The following is a 17,378-nucleotide window of genomic DNA, read 5'->3' as shown; positions in this document are numbered from 1 at the left end:
AGGGCACAATTTTACAATACACTTTAGAGTTAATGCTTTACCAGTTGTACTCAGAGAAATAAATATTCAGAGAAATGCTTAGCTTATAGTTATTAAAGAAAATTAGCAGCAGTAAAATAATGTAGTAGCACTTATCGTTTGAAATACACAAGTCATATTTTTACTTATATGGAGATTATGTTTGCCCTATATTGAGGTATTAATAATCTTTTTTAGGAAAATATTTATTTGAAATGTTGTCCTACTAACAGTAATAATGATCAGTGATCTGCACTTTAAACATGAGATTTTACTTGAAATGCAAAAGGAATAGTGATATATTTGTGGAGAAATTATCTTATTTAAGGCGTCTGTAAAGTATTACATCTGTCTTATGATCTGTAACATATTACATCTGTAACATATTTCAAGTCTTATGCGGCTTTGTATCTTCTAGTTATAAATATTCTTTCAAATGTATTTTTCTCCCCGTCTGTCATTTTGGTTAAACACTCTTGAAGAAGCATGTTTGGGTATAATACAGCCAAGAAAGATCCTGTTTCTGGTTTATTGATCAATGCTGAATTACCAAGTATTAGTTCAGAAAATTGAAGATAAAATTACATTTGAGCCGCGCCATGAGAAAACCAACATAGTTGGTTTGCGACCAGCATGGATCCATCCGCGCAGTCTGGTCAGGATCCATTCTGTTCACTTTAAGAGCCTATAGCAATTAGAGAAACTGTAAGCGAACAGCATGGATCCTGACCATATTGCGCGGATGCGCAGGCTGGTCTGGATCCATGCTGGTCGCCAACCCACTATGTTTGTTTTCTCATGGCATGGCTCATTTAGTTTTTGCTCTTCTTAAGTTACCTTGTGAGATGTCAGTTTGTCTCCATTCAAAGCAGTTTCAAGTTACAATGCAATAATTATGATTCTGGCCCCTGCTCTATTCAGACTTAATTTTGTGAAAGATGTCAAAAATAATATGAATATAAACTTTATATAGCATTAATTTACTGTTTGCATGCTGGAAAACAAGACTAGTATCACTTCATTTTGGCTTGATAGAATTTTAAATTAAGCTGTAACAGAACAGACTGGTTTGAGGTTTGTGTTTGTGTTTGTTATGTTAATACTGACATAAAAATTTGTTCTGTAGGAAAGAGTTAGAGAAAAGACCAGTCTCTTCGGCGTACATTAAACCACATGACCTGGCAACAGTGCCGGAAGTCCAGAAAAAGAAACCTCCTGTTGATGACGTCCTAAAACTAGTCAGCAAATATGAAGAAGACGGGATATACATAGATCTGGTAAGATATTTGATCGTACATTCTGTTAGATTTGATCAGCATCTTTTCAGGGGAAAGACATCAAAAGTTTGGAACTAAGAAAACATTTCCCTTAGGTTGTTGTTATTTGTCAATCAACTGTGGGAAAACAGTAAGATGCAGTGAGGTTAAGACAGTATTCTGCTTTTAGTTTGCTGTATATGTGTAAAGTAACCCTTTTTACTTTATTAATCCCCCACCGTGACGGAGGGATTATAGGAATGGTCTGCGTCCGTCCTTCCGTCTGCCGTCCTTCCGTCCGTCCTTCCGTCCGTAACACTTTCGTGTCCACTCCTTATCTCCTAAACCCCTTGAGGGATTTTGATCAAACTTGGGTCAAATGATCACCTCATCAAGACGATGTGCAGAACCCATGAGTCAGCCTTGACGGTTCAAGGTCAAGGTCACAACTCAAGGTCAAAGGTTTGAGCCTGCCATTTTGTGTCCGCTCTATATCTCCTAAACCCCTTGAAGGAATTTTATAAAACTTTGGTCAAATGATCACCTTATCAAAACGATGTGCATGAACCCTTGAAGTCAGCCTTGCCAGATCAAGATCAAGGTCACAATCAGGGTCAAAGGATTGAGCTTCCATTTTGTGTCCGCTCTATGAATCCTCTTAAACCCCTTGAAGAAATTTTATAAAACTTGGGTCAAATGATCACCTCATTAGACGATGTGCACAACCCATGAGTCAGTCATGCCGCTCAAGGTCCAAGGTTAACAACTTTGGGTCCAAGGTTTGAGGCCTTCCATTCGTGTCCGCTCTATATCTCCCCAAACCTCGTTGAGGACTTTTATAAAACTTGGGTCAAATGATTACCTCATCAGAACGATGTGAGAAATTATGAGTCAACCATGCCAGCTCAAGGTCAAAGGTCACAACTAAGGGTCGAAGGTTTGGAAAACCTTCCATTGGTATCCAATCTGTATTCCTAAACCCCTTGAAGGATTTTTCATCAAACTTGGGTCAAATGATCACCTCATCAAGAAACTCATGAGTCAGCCATGTCAACTCAAGGTCAAGGTCACAACTGAAGGTCAAAGGTTTCAGCTGTGTATCTCCTAAACCCCTTGAAGGATTTTCATGAAACTTGGGTCAAATGATCACCTCATCAAGACGTTGTGCAGAATTCATGATCAGCCATGTCAGTTTAAGGTCAAGGTCCCCAGCTAAAATCAAAGGTTTACCCTTTCACTATCCATAGCAGTGGCGGGAGATTTAGCTGTCTTTCAGACTGCCTTGTTAATCATATGATACAAGTCATCCTTGCACCTTATACAACCAAAAATAATGTCAAGTTAGATAATGATCATGTACGATTTTTAAAGAATTCATATTAATGGTCATATTTTGTTTAAAACTATCAGTATAACAATGTTTATCTGGGAACATACTGCTGTTTACTATAATAGTGATTTTGTTTGATTGACAACTAAAAATTGTATAACAATGTTTATCTGGGAACATGCTGCTGTTTACTATAATAGTGATTTTGTTTGATTGACAACTAAAAATTGTATCCTGTAGTTAATTGCCTGATAGAACTTTATAGTTACTTTCCACAGTAAGGTAGGTCTACATGTTTGATAAACCAAAAGTGGTGGTGTAAAGCCATTTATCAGGATAATTAATTATATAGAATAAAGTTGAGACCTGGCATATAGTAAGGAAAATTGTCCTGCATAAAAAGTCATCCAATTTGTTCATTTATAATAACAACAACTTTACTCTCTTTTGTAAGATAAAAATGATAACAATATTGTTGTCACATGAAATTATTTCAGATAATGGCATCAAGTCCACTTTGAAATTGCTGATGTCTTAAATCATAGATAAATGCTCAAAAGAAGCACACAGACCTCTGTGTTGACTGACAACTGTTAAAAGTCCTACATTATGAATAAGTTGTATTTGCAAAATGTGATCAAAGTTGTTACTTTCCTACAGACTGTATGAAACTTTGGTTAAGTTCAAAATTTTCAAATTTGTTTAGCTAAAATTCAAACATACAACCCTGCCATTTTTATTTGCCAGATTTTTATGCCGGAGGCATATAGTGGTTGTCCTGTCCGTTTGTTCGTTCGTTTGTCCATCTGTCCGTACGAGGTTAACCAAATGGGACCGTATCGTCTAGCATCAATACCCCTTACTACAATGACTTGATACTACTGCAGGTGTAACCTGTGACCATTCCTCATCTTCAGACATCACCTGATCTCAGTTTGACCTTGATCTTGACCTCATTTTGGACTTAAGTTGCTTTATATGGGCCATCTCTTGGTTAACCAAATGGGACCATTTCATCTAGCATCAATACCGCTTACAAAAATGACTTGATGCCAATACAGATGTAACCTGTGACCATTCCTCATCTTTAAACGTCACCTGACCTCAGTTTGACCTTGAGCTCGTTTTGGACTTCAGTTGCTTTGTATCGACAAGGATGCCACCGGGGGCATCAAGCGTTTATTGAACGCAGCTCCTTGTCTTTTTATGTTTTAGATCCAAACATGTAGAGCTGTCTTATGCATGTTAAGAGATAATTTTAAGAATGCATGATACAGTTTTTACATACCAACATTATTACAGCATAAAACTTTACAATTTTAGGCAAGTTTCCCCTATTGAAATGAAACTTGGGAAGTTAAATAAATAAAAGAATTCAGCTTTGTAATATCAATGTATATGTTCAATAGAATTTGGACTAATGAATGAATCAACATTCATAACATAATCTTATGAGGAAAATAAAGTTGTATATTTCCTCAAATAAATGTTGTTGGTACCTTTTTATAGATAGTAAATAGTATAGCTTTGTAGATTTATTGAAAGCATGGCTGTTCATTATAATAGAGCTAAAGATTGTGTAATATTTATATGTTTTGATAAGGATCATTATGTAAGTAAAAGTTAAACTTGTGGAAATGTTTCATATTTTAATTATTGGTAGTCGTCGGGGCAGTTTGTACGTCGCTCAGAACTGCAGGAAAATCTGAAAGAGCGAGGAATGTACTGTCAGCCTCCGACGTGTTCAGAAGTGAGAATTTTAAGACTTAAACTGCAGCTTGTGTGTGTGTACGCGTGTTTTTGTCTCATTGTAGATTGGGTTGTGGTTGTGTTGCTTTTATTTTTAGATTTTGACAGTCCACAGCCTAATATTCACGTTCATTAAAAATCTGTAAATGTAGAGCTGGATATATTCTTTGGGATAATGCTTGTAAAGATTTGTGGGAAGTATTAGTCCTTATTATGCTGGACACGATTGATTCTACCTTTGTAACCAGTTGTAGATCATGATCAGCCTGCATATCTGTGGTTCTGGGACGATTTGTGTATGAAAAGAATTCGAGCCACTGCCTTTACCCTTACATGATAGTAAGAGGCGACTAATAGGGTCTTAACACTTGGTTTTGCAGTAACTCTGTGATTCCAGCAGGTATGCAAATTTTGATTCCATACCTCATGTTTTTATTTCTATGTAAATGAAATGTGGAACCAAAATTTGTAGTCCTGTTTGGCGCCATATAACCTATACTGTGTTGGTGCGCTGTAAAACCCAAATAAATAGATAAATAAATGCACATCTGTGCAGTCTGATCAAGATCTGCACTGTTTGCCATTCAGTCAGTATCATTTTGGTAAACACTCCTTTTAACAGATTGTGGTAATGTCCAAATTGAAAGATGGACAAGTTCATTATAGAAATGTAGCAGAGTAAGGGTTAGTGAAAATAAAAGCAACACAAATACAGTCCAGTCTACAATCATTGACATTTTGGAGTTGCATGTGACCAGAGCTGCACATCTGCTAATATTTTGCTGCTTTTAGCTGCGACATTGCTTACAAAAGAAGATGTATAACCAAACAATTTTTTATTTTATTTGACAGAATGTGTACTGTTGCCTGCAAGTGAGATATTCACTTTGTTGTGTAATTGTTTTATGTGTGGATCTGAAATCTGGGGTTTTGGTGTCTTCACTTGGTTGATGTCTTGGATCAAGTCTATTGCTCACCCGCTTAGCTCTATACAAAGAGTGCAGATCTACGGATCACAGGGTTAGATGCACTGGCAAGGTGTATGTTCTCTGTGATTATTTGATAAAAGACATTGTGTCTGAAATCATTCATCCTCCACCTCTGATTCATGTGGATTCGTTTACAGTTACTTGTGAAGAATAGGTTTGTACTGGTACAGAATCCAGGAACACTGGTTAGGATTACTACCTGCCATTACAGAACTGAAATACTATTGAAAAACAGCATTAAACACAAAAAAAGAAGAAGATCAAGTCTATTAGAGACTAGCCTTAGAATGCAACATTTTCAGTGGTTAATTTCAAAATTTTACTTTGAAACAGCCCAATAGATAAAGACAGTTACTGTTGCCCTGCAGAGAATAAATTAGGACCTGTAATTTAGGTGATTGGTGCACATAATTATATAAGGGGATTGTGTTGGAATTACGAATTAAAACCAGTAAATCAAATGGCTTTGCTGTACGTGGTTAATGGTGAACCTAGCACAGGGTACTTTGAGCTTCAGGTATATTGGCATACATTTGTCTTCCATAACAAGTGAAGAAAACATATTTGTATAATAATACATAAATATAATACTTCTCCCCTTGTGACGGATAAAAGTGAGAAAATTTCTTCTATCTTATTACAGTATTTCTAATTTACTAATATTATAATTCTTTAGTGTTATAGCTGCAAAATTGAGCGATGTAAGTTGTAATATTATTAGATAAGAATTGTCAGTTTTATTTTTCTGATTGTATAAACAGTACAAATCTTTTTAACTTCTTCAGACAGAATTTTTAATTTGTTAAACTGTTATACTGTGAAGGCATTGTATTTCACTATCAGTTCTGACTTAATATAAAAATAACTTTTTGGGAGAACACGATTATGATGATTCCCGTATTGTTAATTTTTGGGGATGTGTATAAAGATGTTAAAATCTCTTTTGTAAATTTATCATAATGCAAGGGTGTTACTTTATGTTATCTGCAATACAAGTGTAGGATTACGGATATGTCATGTTTTCACTGAATTTATATTAAAAACTTGCCAAAATTATTAATGTTGATTGGAAAAGGAAGAAGGCATTTGACACATTTGCCACAAATTTCGCGTTAATACTGGTCCATACAGTTCAAATGCAGTTTTGTTCCTTTTACTTTTTAAGTAGAATTTTAATTCTAAGTAGATGATAATTATGCTAGTGTTATGGAACTTCAAGATATCTTGGAGCTTAGAGTAAAGGTAAGGCTAGAAATTGTGTGAACATCATCATTCTGTAGTAGGGTGGAGATGCGTTTAAAACTGCTTTAATATAACCAGAACAAGGATGGTGCAAGGTTATACAACTTGAGTTACACCAGTCTAGAATCTCCAGCATTTGATTGGTTGTTGATGATTTAGACTTTTGAATCTGACCAATGGGAAGACTGCATTCTTAGATTGGTGACCAAATTCAGTTTTATATCCTTGGAGGAAGGGCTGCTTCTTGCAAAATACATTTATGTATATGTAATTTAATGTGAAGGTTAATTTAAAAGAAATCAGTTCTATATTGGAGACATCTGAAGAAGTAGATATCTGTCTGGTTAACTCCCATGTAACTTTGCTCTCATATTCTTGCACTGTCCAGTTTCTTAATTCTTACTTCCATGCTTTTAACATGATGTTTGTAAAAAAAAGCAATTTCCAAAAAATTCTTAATAATCAATAATCAGAAATGTGGGCTTAGAGCTGATCTAAACGTTTTGGCAGTGCTAAATTTTGTTAGCTTTTTCTTCCTGACTTTGTCTTTTTTTTACATCTTTAGAAGGAGTTAATTTAAGGTTAAAATAATGTTTGGTTAGCTCCCCTTGTTTCATGGCTGGAAAAGTCTCCCTTATTTAGTTTTAATAATTCTGTACATACAATTGAAACTCAATATCTCAAACTTGCTTAACTCAACAACTTTTTAACCCTAACCATGCTGGACAGGCTTGGTTCTGCCTTTGCGACCAGTGTATATCATCATCAGCCTGCACATCCATGCAGTCTGATCATAATCTGTACTGTTCGCTATTCAGTCAGTATCTTTTTGGTAAGCACCCCTTTTAACATTTAGTGGTACTGTCAAAATTGGAAGATAGACAAGTTCATTATAGAAATTTAGCATAGTAAGGGCTAATGTCCCATCCAAATCATGTGTAAACGTGCACAAAATATCATTTAAAACTGAATTTCAGTTATCTCGAAGTAAAACGCTTGTTCACTTGGAATATGAGATGCTGAGTTTCAGCTGTATTTTTAACAGCCATGGTCTACGAAAAATATAATTCCAACATGAAAATTCACTTGAGGGCAGGTAACCAAACACTTTACTTCAAAATTGATGAGGAACATTAAGATATTTGAAAAGTTATTTTATTTAGACACTATTATTTAAAATGCAAAAACATAGTTGAAAATTACTAAAATTGAAAAACGTAAGTGGTGTTTATTTACAGTGTAAATATTTTGTACACTTCCTGATTCTAGACAGGTGCACCTACAGGTGCAACATTTATTATAGTTAGAATTTTAATGTATGCTTATGTTTACATTTCGGTAGTGTGAATTTCAAAATCATGGAAAATGAACTGTCTTTCTGTCCGTTTGAACCAGATTGTCTGTAGCCCACATTTATGACCCCATTTAGTTCAGTTTACTAACACTGAACAATCCATGTGGCAAGACCTACAAATTGACTGATATATAGATGACCTTGATCCTCATTTGACCTTCACCTTCAAACTTAAAACCTTAAACACTGTTGGTCCTACAGCCCAAATAAATGGCACAATTTAGTTCATACTCGCACTCAACAAACCTTGTGGCAAGACCTGCAAACTGATCTGTATAGATGACCTCCAACTGTCCATTTGAACCAGGTTGCCAGTATCTCACATTACAGACCTGATTTAGTTCATACTCGCACTCAACAAACCTTGTGGCAAGACCTGCAAACTGACCTGTATTTATATGACCTTGACCCTCATATGACCTTTACCTTTTACCTTCAAACTTAAAAACATCAATAAACAACATTTTTGGTCTTACAACCACATAAATGACTCAATTTAGTTCATACCCACACTCAACAAACCTTGTGGGAGGACCTTTCATCTGACCTATATATAGATGAACTTGAACTTCATGATCTTCATTTTAAACTTAAACTCTCAAAAATCAATGTATTTGGTCATACGCCCTAAGGCATGATTCTGCATTTTAATGTTATCTGATTAGCTCAGTTGGTAGAGCATCTGACTTGCAAGCAGAAGGTCTCAGGTTCGAGTCCTGTATCGAGCTGCACATTTTTCCGCTCCTATTACATTGGTGCAGTGAGTGTAGTGGCTAGCCTTGGAATCCTAGAGCTGAGTGAAGCAATGGCTGGGTTAAATTAGCCAAAGAATCTGAGTTTGTCTTTGAAAAATGGAGGAAGGAATGTAGCAGTGTGTATATAATGTATATAATTAGCCTATGATATCGATTGTCCGATCAGCTCAGTTGGTAGAGCATCTGACTTGCAAGCAGAAGGTCGCAGGTTCGAGTCCTTAATCGGGCTGCACATTTTTCCGCTCCTATTACATAAAAAAAATCCCAGGTCCTTGCTTTACATTTTCTTTGACCCTTTTCCAGAAGTATAAACATTAACATTGAAATATTTTGTGCTAGGCTGTATTAGGTATTAAGATTATAATAGCTCTAAATAGATGACAAGCATTATTAATCTGTTAATTGCTTTTTACCAGGAAGAATAAGAAATACCATGAAATCATTTATTTTCATGGTACAAGTAAATCTCGATAAATGGAAATACACACATTCATATTCCAGTGAAATAGTCTTTTTTTGGCAAAAACCAAAATATTTTATGCCCACCATATTAAATGATTTCACAGTATACATTTATTCCATTACTTGTTAATGTATAGATGTATATGATTATGATTGTTTACAGAGTGATGACCAGGTGTATGGTACTGCAGGTGGCAGGTACAAGTCCCAGCTAGGGTCCGAGTCCCTGTACCAGTTCTACAATAAAGCTAAGATATCCAGGGCAAGCAAGAGAAAAGCAATATATTCTAGTTTTGATGAATCAGGTATGCCTTGGACTTTGATTGAAATATGTTTATCTAGAGTGGTCCCATTTACAATTCATTTACAACCAACCATACCTTTGCAGTTTAAATGATCAGAAAATAGGACTTTCTTTTTTGTAAGATTCCAATACACTGTAAACTGTGTGAATGGCACCACTGTTACAGCAACACCTAGCTCAGGGTTACAAAACCAAGTCTGGAGACCAGTCACAGAATACAGCCTTGCTATTGGTCAATTCCAAGATTGTTATTTGAATCAGCCAATCAGATTCAGGAGTTTTAGACTGATTTACAAAATGCAGTTTTTAGCTCGACTATACGAAGTATAAGGAGAGCTATCCTACTCGCCCCGGCGTCGGCGTCAGCGTCGGCGTCTTTCCGCGTCCCCACCTTGGTTAAAGTTTTGGTGCACTTTCTCTTTTTTCAACTTATCTCTGTAATTACTTGATGGATTTGATTCAAACTTGAAATACTTATTCCTCATCATCATCCACATCATCTGACATAAGGGCCATAACTCTGGCACCAATATCTCATGAATGATCCCCCCTTTTCACTTAGATTTTCAGGTTAAAGTTTTGATGCACTTTCACTCTATCTCTGTTATTACTGAATGGATTTGATTCAAACTTAAAATAGTTGTTCAACATCATCACCCACATCATATGACACAAAGTGCATAACTCTGGCACCATTTTTTCATGAATTATTCCCCCTTTTTACTTAGATTTTCAGGTTAAAGTTTTGGTGCACTTTCACTCTACCTCTGTTATTACTGAATGGATTTGATTCAAACTTAAAATAGTTGTTCAGCATCATCACCCACATCATATGACACAAGATGCATAACTCTGGCACAATTTTCCATGAATTATTCCCCTTTTTACTTAGAATTTTAGGTTAAAGTTTTATGCACTTTCACTCTATCTCTGTTATAATTACTGAATGGATCTGATTCAAACTTAAACAATTGTTCAACATCATTACCCTTATCATATGACACAAGGTGCATAACTCTGGGACCAATTTTTCATGAATTATTTCCCCTTTTTACTTAGAGTTTTAGGTTAAAGTTTTGATGCACTTTCACTCTGTCTCTGTTATTACTGAATGGATTTGATTCAAACTTAAAAAAAGTTGCTCAACATCATCACCCACACCATATGACGCAAGGTGCATAACTCTGGCACCAATTTTTCATTAATTATTCCCCTTTTTACTTAGAATTTTAGGTTAAAGTTTTGATGCACTTTCACTCTGTATCTGTTATTACTGAATGGGTATGATTCAAACTTAAAATAGTTGTTCAACATCATCACCCACACTAAATGACACAAGCTGCATAACTCTGGCACCAATATTTAATGAATTATGCCCCTTTTTGCTTAGGATGTACTTATGTAGTGTTTTGATACATTTTATCTTTATCTCTCTTATTACTTTAAGTTGATATTTTTGACATAGACTCAGGCTATTGTGCAATATCTTCATCCACAATTGGAGTCATTAAACACTCCAGTGACAGCTCTAGTTTCCTCAGATGTGCCCAATTTCACTATCCAGCAATGAAATAGTCGAACGCGCTGTTTCCTGTGACAGCTCTTGTATAACCTGGAACCATGTCCAAACTGGTGTCTGTGTAATAATACCTCTTCATTATAAGCATCAACACCTGTGAGACAAAATCTCATTATTCCAGCTGTAGATTATGATTATGACTGTGTACTTACATCTGAAAAATCTTACATAGTGTACAAGTAAGTATCATTTAAGAACTGTTCAATGAAATTATTCATTGAGAATAACATAGCTATGATGAGGCAGTTGTCTGTTGAAAAGTAAAAAAAAAAAAAAAAAGAAGCAAACATCTTTTTCTGGAAAAAATGTCTACCTGCCAAGTAAACAAGCTTTTATTACACACAGAAAAGGAGTCAGATAGGCTTAAACATTATCATGCTGGACATGATTGATTCTGCCATTGCGACCAGTGCAGATAATGATCAGCCAGAACATCTGTGCAGTCTGATCATAACCTGCACTGTTCGCCATCTAGTCAGTATCTTTTGGATGTGCACCACTTTTAACAGTCAATGATTATAGAAATTTAGCAGGGTAAGGGTTAACAAAGGTTTTATGAACATACATGCATGCATCTGTTAATATTGTACTGTGCTTTCATACTTCATCGGGGTATCTGTTAGGGGCAGCTATGTATATTTTCTTCAATGTTTGTGTTGATTTTACAGATGAGGAAGGGTACTATGATGAAGATGGGGACAAAGAAAGTGTGTATGAAGATCTGTCTGAGTATAGTTCAGGGCGTGGAAGTCTCGATATGGATAGAAAACCAGAAGAGGACTCAAAAGCCAAGAAAATATCAACACTGGAAATGTTTGGCAAGAAAGGCACTGTTCTCAGAACCCTGTGGGCAGAAATGCCAGAGGTATGTTAACTTTGATTTAAAAAAATATTTTTGCAAGATTGTTTTGAACAAATCGAGTATGCAAATTATTTCTTGACTAAACTTAAAAAAGTAATTTAATGTTTCCTCTCCATTTACTTGGTTTACTGAAACTATTTATAACTGTTTCCAGCAGACTAGCAAATTTCATTAATGCTAATGTTTGAATTACTTCCCTTTAATAGTACATGTATTTTTGTTTGAATTTTTGAAGTCATTCAGAAGTTTGCCTGAGATGCTTTTATGGTATTGATGTTATAGTTCTTTTTTTATGCGAGTATAGAATAAGAATGGATTTCAAGAATGATAGAACTTATATTGGGAATTCATTTAATTATTTTGGTGCTTAATTTAAGCCAAGTTAATTATCTCCTGGGAAAACCAATTTATTAATTTCAAATTTCAAAAAAATGAATAGGAACAATGACAATAAATAATAAATGATAAACCATAGGGAATTAATTCTGCTGGTTGATAAATCATTAAGTTCCTGAAAGTTAGTTACGGATCAGGCAGTTCATCCATATAATATGCTAATAATTATTAATACAATTGTCACTGTAATCTGTGCATCAAAAGTATAAAAGAATATTAGAAAACAAAATCATATATATTACTGATTTAATCTGCAGGTTAAATCCAGTGGTGTGTTAGACACAATAACTCCTCATGAGAAGAAGTTGCAAGAAGTAAGTATATTGTTTTTACATTGATATGGTGGCGGCAGAAACATAGCAGAGAATTTTGGACAGTTTGTAAAATACTAAGTACAGAGATACACTGCTCACTCGATCATTGATGACTGGAGATCCAGACATGTTATTTATGTTGTCCCGTGCCATTTTCCTGGTATCTATAATAATAATGCTTTGATGGCTGGAAAGCCTGTACTCCAAACTGTTGCTCATCTCTTTGGGAGCTTGACCAATAGTTGTATTCAGAATATTTGATGACTGACCTATTGCTAGACTGGTTCATTCATTAGAGATGAGATGAGTACAAGTTTAAAGGTAACAGGTCCTGTCCTTGCTTGTAGGCAACCTTCTCCATGACAATATGCAGATAGGCATTATGTTAAAGTACATTTGCTTCCTTTTTATTCATGTTGTTCATGTTGGGAAGTTGTCTTACGCTTGAAGAAAATGTAATGTTACAGGTAATATTCCAAGTTCCATCATGTAGGTCAATTGATCATAGTAAAATTACTGAAATACTGCTGTCAACGCTGTTTGAAACATGTCCGTGAAAATGTTTTATTGAATGAAATAATAAAGGCCAGAAATGTTTACAACTCAAAATATAAATCTGATTGACACATAAGTCCAAAGACTGCAAGATGTCCACTTGATGTTTACCAGGTTTCATTTGAATTGGAAACTGTAAAAGGCATTTAATAGTCAAGAAAATGTGATGGACCCACAGTTCAAAAACTGTATGCCTCACAGGTCTTTGACAACAGGGACGTAAAAATTATTCAGTTACATTTTCAAAAAGCGAAGAACACAACTAAACCATTTAAAATAATAACAGACTCAGTCGGTTCATGACAGGAAACTAAATATGTGTTTTACCGCTCATGCTCTCTTAGCACTAGCTGAAGGGGAAGATTTCTGTAATTCACATACATTGAATGGACTAATGATGGACCAGAAAATATATCAGCACCAAGTTAACACATCCATTTAAGAAAGTTTGTGTTTAGATTTGAATCAGTTTTTTACTTAGCAATACTTGTATGTGTTTGATAGCATACTGATACAATGTAGTACAGTGTGGAATGTGTTTGATAGCATACTGATACAATGTAGTACAGTGTGGAATGTGTTTGATAGCATACTGATACAATGTAGTACAGTTTGGAATGTGTTTGATAGCATACTGATACAATGTAGTACAGTTTGGAATGTGTTTGATAGCATACTGATACAATGTAGTACAGTTTGGAATGTGTTTGATAGCATACTGATACAATGTAGTACAGTTTGGAATGTGTTTGATAGCATACTGATACAATGTAGTACAGTTTGGAATTTAAGCTCAGTTGTACTTTAAGTTTGATATTTGTTTGTTTCTTGTTACAGTCGATGTTTGAGATCATCACATCTGAAGCAACATACCTCAAGAGTTTAAATGTTCTCATAGATGTGTTCCTAATGTCGGATGAGCTAGGTTCGGATTTGTCAAACAAATGTGTGATCACACGACAAGAACGACATGTGATCTTCTCAAATATTGGTGCCATACGAGATACTAGTGAGAGGTTTGTATTAGAAATGACTTCATGTAAAGTTTAATGGAAGATATATTGAGGCATACTTTAAAGACAAAATGAATGAAACAGAAGTATTCAGTTTTTGTTCTATTTGGCGTTTAAGAAATAATGTAAAGCAAGAGAGTGTTTTAACATTTATTTATATACAATGGGTGGTTATACGTTGGGCGTTATAATTTTATTTGTACAACGTTTTACCACCTGAGTGCATGAATAGTGTTTAAATACGGTTTTGGTATAAATTATTTCAATTCTAATATGCCCATAATCTTGAACAGTAGATAAGATATAGTAGCATTCTTTCTTGGTCACAACGTAATACTGAAGTCGCCGCACATTAATGTGACGTCATTTTAGCACAAGAATGTTTTAAATAGAGGATATTACATGAGTGCCTTTGCATATTGAGTTTATTAAACCAGTTGAATAAATAATAAAATGCGAGGCTCTGCCGGGCATTTTATCAATTTTATTCAACCAGTTTAATAAATTCAGTGTGGAAAATTCACAAATGCAATATTCTTTTTATCACATGTTAGCCTTTCCTGTCGAAACATCAAAACTTCTACTTTCTTTCACTATATAAACAAGCCAGTTTGACCAACGTCTCCTATACTATAAATGACGTCGACGTCAAAGCTTTATTACACTAGTGTATTATCATTTTTAGCTCGACTATTCGAAGAATAGTCTAGCTTTTCTATTCACCCTGGCGTCGGCGTCGGCGTCACACCTTGGTTAAGTTTTTGCATGCAAGTACATACAGCCATCAATTAAAGGCATATAGCTTTGAAACTTATTTTTTTCTTTTTCTAGGTCAATTACCAACCTCTCTGGGTCAAGTCCCATAACTCTGACATGTATTTTGAGCAAATTATGCCCCCTTTTGGACTTAGAAAATTTTGGTTAAAGTTTTACATGCAAGTTACTATCTCCAAAACGAATGCAGATATTGATTTGAAACTTCACATGTGTCTTCGGGGTTATAAAACTAGTTTATAGCAGCAAGTCCCATAACTCTGACCTTCATTTTGGCCAAATTATGCCCCCTTTTGGACTTAGAAAATTCTGGTTAAAGTTTTGCGTGCAAGTACATACAGCTATTACTAAAAGGCATATAGATTTGAAACTTATTTTTTCTTTTTCTAGATCAATTACTAACCTCACTGGATCAAGTCCCATAACTCTTACATGTATTTTGAGCAAATAATTCCCCTTTTTGGACTTAGAAAATCCTTGTTAAAGTTTTGCGTGTAAGTACATACGGCTATTTCTAAAAGGCATATAGATTTGAAACTTATTTTTTCTTTTTCTAGATCAATTACCAACCTCACTGGGTCAAGTCCCATAACTCTGGCATGTATTTTGGGCAAATTATGCCCCTTTTTGGACTTTAAAAATTCTGGTTAAAGTTTTACATGCGAGTTTCTATCTCCAAAACTAATGCAGATATTGAATTGAAACTTTACATGTGCCTTCGGGGTTATAAAACTAGTTGATAGCAGCAAGTCCCATAACTGATATGCATTTTGGTCAAATTATGCCCCCTTTTGAACTTAAAACTCTTTTGATATTTAACCTTTTTGGATAATATTTTCCTGCTTCTGGGACAATATTTCGAATAGTCGAGCTTGGCTGTCTTACGGACAGCTCTTGTTATTTAATGGCTTTATTACACTCCCGCGACGTCAGACATGTGATAACAGAGAAACGCGTATTAGAATTTATATTAATATACTGATCAGATGATTAAGCTGTAGAGGAATCTACAAGTAAACAATCATAGACATGGTGAGTTTGATCCCCAGAGCTAGGCAAACATTCTTTTGGATGGTTTTACATCAGACTTTAGTTCTCTGGATAATTACCTGCAGAGAGAAGGTTGGTACTAGTACAAGATTTAAATGATCGCCAAAGTAAGTTAGTAGACCTGTTATATCACTCAAGATTTTCAATAACACTTGACAATTTCCATAAGATTACATATTCTTGTTAGGCAAATTGGCTTGTAAAGCAGGTCAACACGCACATAATTTTCAGTAAAAACAGGAAAATGCCAAAAGCTTGCCTTAAATAGAAAAGACATATTGTCATAAGCATAATGAAACAAAGTGAATCCCATTTTGGTTTGCAAGCATGGAAGATTTTATACCCGAATGTTACTTCCAGACATAAGATATTTGTTTGGATACATTTTAAAAAATGCAAGAAATATTTTCTCCAAAATTAATGATGATAATGTTATTTTTGCAGATTTTTATCAGCGCTGGAGTCTCGGTGGAAAGAATCTGTACTTTTATCTGATGTCTGTGATATTATAACTGAGCATTCCTCCAAATACTTTGAGTGTTATGTACATTACTGTAGCAACCAAGCATTCCAGGACAGAGCCGTTACAGATTTAAAGTAAGTTAGCATTCCAAAATAGGGCAGTTGCAAACTTAACCTGTAGCCTGCTGGTGGCAAAACATTCTGCCTTTTTGACCAGTGCAGACCAAGATCAGCCTGCATGGACGTGGTCTGCACTGTCACTGTTCATTCAGTAAATTTTCCCTGAAAATCCCTTTGAATAATAAGTGATACTGCCCAAATTGAATAATGGATCAGTCCATTTTAGAAATTTAGCAGGCTAAAGGTTAAAGAAAGTTAGCATTCCAAGATGGGGCTATTAAGATTTAATGTAAGTTATGTCCAAGCTAAATTGTCACGGTAATCTGTGGGTTATCTACAATAGTTAAAAGTCTGTCTTGATCATTGTATAGAATTAACTAACCAAATATTGAAATGTGAAGATTTATATTTAGATTTTCTCTGTCTGTTACATTGAAATATATTACTTTCATTTTGCTTGAACTACAAATGGAAAAGCACAGAAGTTATGTCACTACCTCTTAGTGATGACATGCTGCCATTTTGACTTCACCCACATGTAGTCTGACGGAGCAAATGTTCCTAAGATGACATTGCAGTTGTTCTATCTGGTGAGCTGAATGTCCAGGCCCCAATTTCGCAAAAATACTTTAAATTTGTAATCACATAAGCAAATTAGCATATATAAGTCAGTGAACAAACTTAAATATTTTTTGTGAAATCATGGCTAGGAGGCTCATCCTAATGTTAAATAAAACAGTTATAATACATGAATATGCAGTGAATATAAAAACCAAGGTAATTAAATTGAAAGG

The 17,378-nt window shown here is 35.0% G+C and overlaps 1 protein-coding gene across 6 annotated transcripts in view; it reads left to right on the top strand.

Annotated features, from left to right (window-relative positions):
- Positions 1 to 17,378, top strand: part of LOC123528066 (uncharacterized) — a 49,971-nt gene that overhangs the window by 20,047 nt on the left and 12,546 nt on the right. For 4 of the 6 annotated variants that reach the window (XM_053522816.1, XM_053522815.1, XM_053522812.1 and 1 more), the window contains 7 exons: positions 1,145 to 1,295; positions 4,268 to 4,354; positions 9,319 to 9,460; positions 11,707 to 11,903; positions 12,554 to 12,610; positions 14,003 to 14,181; positions 16,447 to 16,599. In XM_053522816.1, the coding sequence (XP_053378791.1) occupies positions 1,145 to 1,295; positions 4,268 to 4,354; positions 9,319 to 9,460; positions 11,707 to 11,903; positions 12,554 to 12,610; positions 14,003 to 14,181; positions 16,447 to 16,599 (966 nt within the window). Of the gene's footprint in view, positions 1 to 1,144; positions 1,296 to 4,267; positions 4,355 to 5,205; positions 5,227 to 9,318; positions 9,461 to 11,706; positions 11,904 to 12,553; positions 12,611 to 14,002; positions 14,182 to 16,446; positions 16,600 to 17,378 lie in introns of all 6 variants that reach the window. The other 2 variants (XM_053522813.1, XM_053522814.1) reach the window with 2 other exon arrangements.

Source organism: Mercenaria mercenaria, chromosome 14 (assembly GCF_021730395.1).
Source record: "Mercenaria mercenaria strain notata chromosome 14, MADL_Memer_1, whole genome shotgun sequence".
Classification (NCBI taxonomy): domain Eukaryota; kingdom Metazoa; phylum Mollusca; class Bivalvia; order Venerida; family Veneridae; genus Mercenaria; species Mercenaria mercenaria.
The sequence above is the reverse complement of the archived record's forward strand: the minus strand, read 5'-3'. Positions and strand labels throughout refer to the sequence as shown.